Source organism: Natator depressus, chromosome 5 (assembly GCF_965152275.1).
Source record: "Natator depressus isolate rNatDep1 chromosome 5, rNatDep2.hap1, whole genome shotgun sequence".
Taxonomy (NCBI): domain Eukaryota; kingdom Metazoa; phylum Chordata; order Testudines; family Cheloniidae; genus Natator; species Natator depressus.
Genome location: NC_134238.1, coordinates 48,294,220 through 48,304,681, shown reverse-complemented (window position 1 = coordinate 48,304,681; position 10,462 = coordinate 48,294,220). Strand labels below are relative to the sequence as shown.

General features: G+C 43.1%; 1 protein-coding gene across 1 annotated transcript; it reads right to left on the bottom strand.

The window, feature by feature from the left end:
- Positions 1-3,012: 3,012 nt before the first annotated feature.
- Positions 3,013-5,147, bottom strand: FOXD1 (forkhead box D1). Its single transcript, XM_074953982.1, has one exon. It carries the CDS (start codon positions 4,896-4,898, stop codon positions 3,735-3,737), a length of 1,164 nt encoding a protein of 387 aa, XP_074810083.1. The 5' UTR covers positions 4,899-5,147; the 3' UTR covers positions 3,013-3,734.
- Between the last annotated feature and the right edge of the window lie 5,315 nt (positions 5,148-10,462).

Genomic DNA, 10,462 nt, shown 5'->3' with positions numbered 1-10,462 from the left:
CAAGAGTATAATGGCATTCGCTTTTCTTTCTTTCTTTCTTTTTGGTTCGTTGACACTAACGCTAACAGCAAAACTATCACACCTTTCAGTTACATCAGCAGAACCTTTGAGGGTAATAGAACCATTGGTAAGGCAGGATATATGCAGATATGCCAACTACTCAGGTTTGAAATTGGGGAACAGTTTGGTTTTTTTTTAAAGGAGGACTGGGGAAGGACTCAGGTTTTTTTTATGCCTGAGAGAAATGGTATATTATCTGGTCGAGAAGAATTAAAATACATAATTAAAAATAAATAAGTGATCCAATAGAAACAAAGCAATACGTGGAAAGAAACATTTCTGGAAAGAGAGACCGTGTGTGGTATAAAAAGCGATTGAACACATAAGGGCTGCATTAAATTCCCAATAGATAACATTTGGCTAAATCTATCCCTAAATTAAAACGCTGCATAATAGCACCATAAACTAAAAAGTTGCTTTTTGTGTGGTCCTTCTGGAGGAACTGCTTGAAACATTAGCCCCCATATAGAGCAATCCCCGCCCAGTTGAGCTCCAGTAATTCGTCTCTCAGCCCTAAGGGGATATGAGGAGGAAAAGAGCCGGATTAATGAACCCACACTTTGTAGCTGGGAGGAGGAGGCGGCGACACCATCATGTTTGTCTCCCCACCAATTTGTTTATTAGAAGCCAGCCTATTTAGGAAGAATGGCTCCACTGGGCTCCATCCCTGCAAACACTACAAATGTCCTTCTGTTTGCCTTCAAAGAAAAGGGGACACTGCGCTACATTTGCATGCGAATGGGGAGCCCTAGCTCAGAGATGTTGTTAGCCCCATCAAAGGCTTTAGGGCTGGACGGACGGCTGGCCTTTGTTACAGCACCTGCTCTGGCAGAGCAGCCTGGACACTAGCTGCTCAGTGCAGCGGGCACAGGGGGCGCTGGGCCTTGAGGGCCCTGCAGAGCCCATGGCTGTTTGGACAAGCGCAAGACACAACAGCTAAAGAAGTTAGGTCTTGCCGGTGGAGACAGACTAAACATCCACATTTGTCCCCAAATTAGTGATGGAAAGTCATTTGAACTCTAGCTGCCAGCGACTAATTATCGTGTCTTTCAATTTCCAAATGGAGGCCTCTGCTCAAATTCGAGGGAAACCACTGGTATGAAATATGCAAGGAGCCTTTAATATACCTTTTCTCATGAAAGGTACGGTACCCAAGAGGAAAATAACACGCAGACACACACACACCTGCGCGTGTGGAGACAGCCTTATGGACATGTAACATGGCTCTCTTCCTGGGTTTTGTTGTTATGAAGCTAAAAGAAACAAGTCAAGGGAAGTGGCCCGCCTGAAGCTACTTTCCCTGTTGCACCGATAAAGGGTGGAGATTTACGTGTTCTGTCATCTAAAAGCACAGTCTTGCTAATAAGAAGAATAAAAGCATGAATAATATTCTGTGTGTTTGAGAACTCTATCTAGTATTAATAAATATAGACCTGTTTCCCCACTACAAACTTTCACTGATTAATTTAAAATCTTAACTCCTATGGATAATATTTTCAAAATTGGTTACCTACTGTTAGGCTACTAAATCCATTTTTAGACACCTACATAAAAAGTAGCATGATTTCCAAATGTGCTGAGAACTTGCAGTTCCCATTGGGAGCTTACTAGTCACCCACGTTTGAAAATGTTGGCCTGTATTTTAGAGGGCTGCTATGAACAGTTTAATTCATGGTTAAGCTACGATTTTAAGAGTACTGGCCAGATAATTTAAACTCTATTAGGACAATGTTTGAGAGATTTAACACATATTTACTCGAAGTGCAATATATTACTCCAGCAACAAATATGTCTTGCAATAGTTGACTTGAAATGATTCTGAAAAATATAGACCTATTTCTTCTACAGGAATTTTTATAAACTTGTATTTAGTAGGTCATTTGTGAATAATAATGAAGTAAAATATTTTCCCAGTCTTCTTACAAGGACAAATATATGATGCCTTTGAGATTTTTCTCTTATACTAAAGATTAAATGTGACTTTTGTTCTCTAAGAAACTCAGGCGACCCAAAGCGGCCCTTCATCCATATGCTGCAAATGGAGCTCAGCAGAGACCAGACGTTCAGTCATTCCGCTTATTAAAAACAATTTTAACACCGCATTCCTACAAACGAAATACAAAATCATGATTTAGCTATCCAGGAGAGCACAGACCACTATCCTTCTGTAAACTGACGAAAAAACCCTTGAAATGTGAAACCATATAACTGAAAAAAAACTTCCGTTTTTCAGGAAATCAGGATACTTTGTTCTTTAATCTGCCAAGATATGCTTGAAATAAAATCACAGGGGATACCTTTTAAACGGAACTCTCTGATTTGGAATCTATGTGTTTGTAATTCATAATATTCCATTCAGTCACAGGTCCATTTTTTAAAAGTGTGTTTTTCAAATTCTGACTTTGTGTCCTAATTTTTGTCTAAATCTGATATGATAATAACTGCGTATATGTATATATTCCTATTTAAATTACTTGAATATTTAATAAATGGCTTCGGCAGAAATGTATTATATATTTAAATGTACCTTTTGTACTATATATATATAGTACATATATATATAGTACAAAAGGTACATTTAAAGGTACATATATATAAAGTAGCTGAAAGTACTCGTATTATCTTTACACCAACCTAAAAATATAAAGTGAAAATTCCCCATAATAGCTGTTTATATAGAATTTATTTTTCTTTTCCTTCATACTCTTTGAAAACTAAATTGATGTAGTTCTGATTTAAAACACACCCAAAAGTATTAAAATTGTCGACATTTATTGACCCAAAAGCAAATAGTTTTAGTTTTAGAGCATTGTAATTTGCAGGAAGTGGATATCTTCCAACAACAAATAGATTTACTTACTCCCCCCATTTATATTTTTACTTTCTATTACCTGTTATTGTTGACAATGGCTAGACTGTGAAGATCATATTCTCATTTTCTTCTTGGTCAAATCCTTTAATAAATAACTATTTGCTGTAAAATATTGGGGATACTGTTGTATTAACTTCTCTGTTATTCTACTAATCGCAAATCAGAACTCTCACTCTAGCCGGTGGGGGGAGCGGAGGTGTGCTAAGGAGGGAAATGTCCAATGCCAATTTTATGGGTGGGACTTTTTTGAAAATTAAAAAATTTATTTTTGAAAATGTGTAAAAAATGTACATTAGAATAGTACAATAATACTTGCCAATAATTTTAACAACATTCCTTGTAAAGAATACGTATAAAGTACAAAATAAAAACTCCGTATGTCTATTATAATACAAAACACAGGTTAAAATAAGAAAGGATAATCTTGACTTTCTTCTGTGTAAACATGTTAATTTCCTTTTATAAAAGTACATGAGACAAGTGTACTAAAATGAAAAAGTATTGCTTTATTGTCCACCCTCACGACCTTTCATTTCTCTTGTACATTATTGTTTTTGAATTCCTGGACCTGAGAATCTCTGAACTTCAATGGTTTAGAGATTTTTTTTTAAAGGAATAAGATATAACTTTCCAACAACAAAAGTTTCTGCCTATGCAGCATATAGAATTGGCTTTGCATAAATATAGGTATCGAACAACAAAGTGGCAGGACACAAATCGGCTGTATAAAATGTCTGTTTCAATTCGTGAAGGTGAAAAAAGGATATACCCCGAATCCTACCTTCTGAAAGACTTTAAATCGTTAACAATTTGAAATCCTAGCAGTAAAGTTTTCGACATTGGACAAGGCTGTCCCTTGGTGCAGTGCCCCTAAGGCCGCGGCGGCGGAAGACACGGAGGAAGAAGAAACCAGAGACCGGGCTAAGACTGGAACCACCGCCGACTGCGACGCACAGCTGCTGCCAGCACCCCCGATGATGCTCTCAATGGAGAAGGGGGAGCGGGCCAGAGCCGAGCTGCCGGATTTGGCAGCGTGCAGAGAAGAAGTCAGGGACGGGCTAAGCTGGGGCGGGTAGCGGAAGGTCCTGGCCAGCTCCGCCGCCGGCAGCAAGGAGGCTGGTGGCGCTGCAGGAGCAGCCGCGGGAGGCAGGACGCTGCCGGCGGCGCTCGCCGGGGGCTGCCGGGCCGGCGGGGAGTGGTGGTGAAAGGCAAAGAGGGCGGCGGAGTGGGGGTGGTAAGGCTGGAGCTGAATGCCATATCCACAGCTGTAGGGTCCGTAGCCGTAGGGCGCCGGCTGCTGGGGCGGCGGCGGCTGCTGCAGGAAGGTGCCGGGATCCACCCCGCGCAGCAGCAGCTCGGGCGCCGGCAGCGGCTGCCGCTTGAAGCGCTTCCTCCGGCGCAGGAAGCTGCCGTTGTCGAACATGTCGGCGGACTCGGGGTCCAGGGTCCAGTAGTTGCCCTTGCCCGGGTTGCCGGGCTCGCGGGGGATCTTGACGAAGCAGTCGTTGAGCGAGAGGTTGTGGCGGATGCTGTTCTGCCAGGCGGGGAACTTCTCCCGGTAGTAGGGGAAGCGGCCGCTGATGAACTCGCAGATCTCGCTGAGCGTCAGGCGCTTCTTGGGGCTCTGCAGGATGGCCATGGTGATGAGCGCGATGTAGGAGTAGGGCGGCTTCACCAGGCTGTTCTTGCCGGCCCCGCCGCCGCCCGCCGCCGCCGCCTTGTAGGGGCGCTGGGAGCAGGTGGGGGAGCTGCCTGCGCCGACGCACGCCGGGGACCGGGGCAGCGAGATGTCATCGGGGAGCTCCCCCACCTCCTCGTCTTCCTCCTCCTCCTCTTCCTCCTCCTGCGCATAGGGGCGCCCGCCGCGCCGGGGCTCCTCGTCCTCCTCCTCGCCCTCGCCCACCACATCGATGTCGGTCTCCTCAGCCAGTCCCGAGGCATCGGACATCTCCGAGCTCAGAGTCATGGCTTGGCGGAGCGGCTCATCCGGGGCGGCTGGGCCGGGGAGCTGCGGCTGCCGGGCTCGCTGGAGTCCCCTTGCTTTGCTCCCGGCGGCTAATCCGCCCAGCCGGAGCCAGGATCCGCCGCCCCGGTGCGAACAAGCAACACACACAACAACCAGCAGCAACCTCCGGCGAGCAGGCAGCGGGAAATCTCTCCCCCTCGGCTGCGCCCCGGAGTTGGTTCCTCTCTTTCTCCTCCTCGCAAGAGCCCTCGGACATTAATGGATCCAGGGAAGGAGGGAGAGCGATTAGTATTGGGGGGTGGTGAGGGGGAAGAGTCTTGGGAAAGATCTTGAAAGGGCTGGGGCTGAGTCCAAAAGAGGGCGGCCTTTCTTCTCTCCTTATAGCGAAAGGGGGCCCATCACATGGCTCCAAACGTCAGCGCCACAACTGGGGAAACATCTCAGCGCGTTCCTCCTCGGAGAAATCAAACCAGCACTGAGCAGGCAAAGTCCGGCGGGTGGGGGTGCGGGGGGAGGCACGACAAAATCGCCGCCCCCGGCAGTCCTGATGTTTCCAAGAAACTCGACTGCCCGCATTGCTAAAGGTCAGGGTTGGGAAAATGAAATACGCAGTCCTTCCTGCTGCCTCTCCCAATATACAGTGTGCCATCCCGTTGCAGTTCCTCCCCCGCCCTCCGCCCTCCATGTGCCGCAACACCAAACTGCACTTCTGTTGCTGGGGTTATTCTGAGTAGTCGCTGGAGAACACATTTGCTACCCAAATTACTGCCCAAATCGCAAGGCTTTTCAGCAACAGAACGCCCTTGGTGTCCTTTGTTGCTCGAACCTTCCCAAGAGAAGGGGAAATCTCACCAAAAAGGGAGCGAGGCAATCCCAAATACAGGAACTGTCCATACAAATATCCCACGGGTGGTAGGGAAATCTGCATTTTACTGTTTCATTCATTAATACTTTGAGACCCCCCCCCCCAGCGGACACGGTTTCTTTTTTTTCCCTGCGGTTTTAATACACAGGAGGAGAAAATGCAAAACCATCTGTTTTTACCGGAATGTTAGTGGAATATAGTCGTTTTTGCAGATGAATTTCTTCTGAAGACCATTTGATTTTAATTCAATAACTGCAATTGAAGACGAGGGAAAAGGAGAACACGCCTGATAAAAATATAAACATTTTTATATATAATAATTAAAGTCGGTCTTCGAGTCAAGGGTAGGAGCATTTTCAGGATCTGAACGGAACTTTTGGTAGAAAGAACATTTCCTAACCATCAGGATGGGGGTAGTGCTCTAAACCTCCAGTGAAAATGCTTCTTCGGACAGAAACTTTTAGAAAACTCTTTTTTCCTCTCTTCGGGGTATTTGTCATTTAGGAGTGGTATCACACATACCGTATATCTCTAGCTGTCAACCGAATCAAAAATATCCCCACTATTTTCATATTTGATTTTAAGGACTTTTTTTAAAGGAAGAAGTGTAGCCCTTCCTGTTGTATGAAACACAGAAAGAGAGAAGTCCCCTTCTCGTGCAAGGAGAAACAAAATAACATATTTTAAGAATCTCTTCGCCTTTGAGCTGTGGAACAAAGGTAATAAGAAAGTGAAACACAATTGTATTTCCAAATAAAATAATGATATTTTTTCAATGTCAGCCGACACATTTTATGATAACAAAAAATCATACTCCTCTCAATTAGAGGGCGCGCACATTTATGGATCACTTCTGACGTTAGAGGGGAAAGATTATGATAAACGCACTTCTAAGCACTCTGACATGAAAAAGAACCATCTTGAATATACATATTATACATAGTTCTGCCGAATTAACTCTAAATTATAATCTGTTTTAAAGTAGGACGGTATATAAAAGTTGTCATTTTATTCTGATTACAATTATTTTGAAAAGAAAATATAACTACGCGCTATAACGCATATTTCAAAGGCGATAAAATATAACATTTTATTCAAATGCATTTTCAATATCTTTTCTAAATCAGAAGTTACAAGCAACACTGTTTCAAACTCAGGTTCATGGATTTGTGAACATAATCCTTGTTAGTATTTCCAAATAATCCTATTTACATTGTGTTCATTACCGAGAAGCCAAAGGAGCATACCACAAAAAATTACAAAAGCAAAAGAATAATTCAATCAATAGCTATGTTTTGGCTAATAGGTCTTGTACCTCTGTAGAAATGATAAAGTAACTCTAGTTGTATTAAAAAATAGTGAGTGAAATATCGTTTATGCGGGGAAATAGTTTTCCGTCTGGGGTACCAAGGGCAAGTTATATAAAGTTTCCTTACTTGAAAAGTGTTTACAGTTGGGGGTTTTTGTTTGTTCTAGTTTCTTGTTAGTTAGTTTGTGGGTTTTTTTCAATTCTCTTTGTCTTCTAGTACCTCTCACTGTGTTTTTTATTACATTCCAGACTGTTTATAGTCGTCCAAAAAGAGCTAAATAAGAAGAATGGAGTTTAACTTTCGTGGGCAGGCACCAGCTTCACAGAAATAAGAATGCAAAAATAATCATACCTGCCCTTATCTTGTCTGCCAAAACCCGTGCATGATTCATCTGTGTACGTTTTATATGTGTAATACATACAGAAAACGGTGTTCTAATATTGACCCGTAGCGCGACATTTTATTTCCATGATTTTGATGCACAGGCCGATGAAAAACTCAAATATTCACATACCCTGAGCCCCTTTGTCTCAGGTGGTTAAAACGTATCTTCCCTACACACTTTGAAAATGTTATAAGTCATCTTCTGTCACTCGAGGAAAGAGAGGTGGGGTTTACTGAAGGGCAGTGAGTCAGCTCTGACTACAGACAATTAAGATAAGGTTTTATTCAATCCCTCAGAGTGATGGTGACTTTTTTCTCTCCAAAAGAATATTTGACTTCTTTCCTTCCAAACTTAGAAAGGCTGAGCTAAAAATGTGTGACAGAAGACAATGAAACAAACAACACCAGACATTGCTCAACAGGGCAATAACCTCGGGAGCAGGCCCTGGCTGTAGTTCTCTGGACAACTCTGCTGTGTTTCGCTCGTGCAGGAAATCAAACAGCAGGTAAAGAAAGAGAAAGCAAAGTCCATCTCCTTGCATGTGTCAAATGAACTGCAGTGCTCGGCGTGAAGAACTGTAGGGCCCAGACAGAAGCTCTTTGCTAAACAACCGGCAGCCCAGCAATTTGATGTTTTGCTCTTTTTACAGACAAGACAGCGAAACTCAAAGTTGAGTTACCTCATCGGAGCCGAAATCGCGCTGCTTCTCTGCAGATCTCCGTTCAGGGAGCTCTCTTTGGCGGAGATTCTCCGCAGACAAGGGATGCCACCTACCGGCAAAGATGCTGGCATGCCCAAAAACGGGTATTCGTGAGCTCTCCATCCCGGTCGGTCAAGTTTGCTTTGGAGTTTGTTCAGTACAGTGTGCTAGGATGACAGCCCTAGTCCCCAACCCCAGAAAGCTGAGCATTGCCGAGGGGTGACTGGCTCCAGCGCCAAGAGGAAAAGACACCGCCGGTGCCCGGGCAGCTAAATAGAATTCTTTGGGCCATATTGTGCTATCGATTTTGAAATCAATAGGGAGTCCTGCTTCCAGATCCATGGCGCAGATCTTGCCCTTTATCCTTACTGGCAGTTTGCATTAAAAAGTTTGATGAGAATGCTTACAAGCAAAGACTAAAAGGAAGAACACAGGAATTTATATGATTCTAAGTATCTGCAAATAATAGCAATCCACTGGAGAAAATATGCAGGGCTGTTATGGAAACAAACTACCAGACGACATTGTTTATATCCCTGAGCTTTTTTCCGGGGTTAATTCTGATTGATTTTTAAGTGTCTATTCTTTGTACACTTGTCAAATGCTAATTTCAAGGTGTGGAAGGGCTCCCACCACTTCATTCTTCTATTGACAATGCTCTTTGTACAAGTTCATAATATCGGAGAGGGTTTTAGAAACTGATTATATTAGTAATATGCAGCATGTTAATATAATTCCTACCGGCAGTTATGGTGTATTGTTATTTAACGTGAACAGGAGAGATCTGGATATTAACTGTTAATGGCAATGATTCTACCGATTTGTATACTTCAATCTAGACAGCAGAGTGTGTAAACATAAAAGTCTTCGCTAAAACCATATAGGGCCATATCATGCGATCGATTTGTAACCAGAATTTCCCCAAATTCTGCCTCAATTTGATGGCACAATAAGGCCCATAGAAAATACATTTACTCATTACATTCTTGCTTTCTAGCCTATATTCATGTAAAATATGTTCCCAATTATTTATTGTGTACATTTATTTAAATGGAAGCATTCCTCTGGAAAACCCACAGTCAAGAAAAGAAAAGAAAAGAAAAGAAAAGAAAAGAAAAGAAAAGAAAAGAAAAAAGATGCAGCCTTCAGCGTCCACGGCAAACAACTCCAGCCATTTATTCGATATGGATATTTCAACTGATACAGGAATGTGAATAGGAGATTGCCATACACAACGTACACTGAATAGGAAACTTGTTTTCTAAGCAGGTTTCGAAATCGGGAAGAGTTGGTGTCAGCAAAGGTTTAACCGACAATGCAAAAAGGGACAATTATTTGCCCTGACTAAGGAATTTTCATGACTTCTGATAACACTGAACATCCTCTGCAATGAACAGGCCATTTCTGAGGAAAGAATCTCTCCAGTATTTGCTAACCCTGATATTGTCTAACAAACCGAAGCAGTCGCATTGTGGACAGGTTAATCATTTTTATACCCACCTTCTAGACAAGAGGAAACTATTAGGATTTCCACTTAGACACCGTCCCCAGTCCAAAATTGGGCCAAATTCTGTCCTATGTTCCTTGATCCTCACTGACTTCAATGATCATGGTCTCAAGGGTATGACTGAGAGCAGAAGGAGAGAAACTGTAGACCCAAACCTGTAAAGCCTTACTCCTAGAAATAGTCCCATTTTAGTCCGTGGGGGTTACTATCTGGAGTGAGGCTTGTTTTCTTGTTTCTATCATTCAATTTTATCCAGTCCCCATTTAGTTCGCTTATAAGGCCTTTAGCTTAATGGGAGTTTTGCCACTGACTTCAACGAGGGTGCACAAATAAGTTAGGCTGCATAAGTGAAAGGGAGGGGACAATACAGACATAAAGTGGGAGAGATGAGAATGGGGCACGGGCAAAAGCACGATTTAACCTGCAAAAGCAAAACAACATGAAAATCGTAGCGTGAAAAAGTCTGTGAGGCCCTAGAGACGCAGCAAAATAGTAAATGTACTGTATGCATTTGTATTTCTTTTAGGGCACCTCTCCTAAGGCCTCGGCACTGCTACAACAATTACAAAATGCAGCACAAAAGAATAAAAATGACAAAATCTCCCAATAGTTCCCCTCCCAAACCCAGCCTGCAGTTATACTTGCAAAATAATCGTCGTAATGATCCACAATAACTCAGACTCGGATCATCCTTTGTCCTTCTGTTTATGCAGCGTAAGATTGCCAGCGTCATTAGCAGGAATATCCCTGGGCACGGATGATTACCACGGCAGGTATTCTATCCTGGGTTCACTGGC

Excerpts from the sequence above, each read along its gene's own strand:
- FOXD1 (XM_074953982.1), bottom strand. The coding sequence starts at position 4,898 with ATGACTCTGAGCTCGGAGATGTCCGATGCCTCGGGACTGGCTGAGGAG.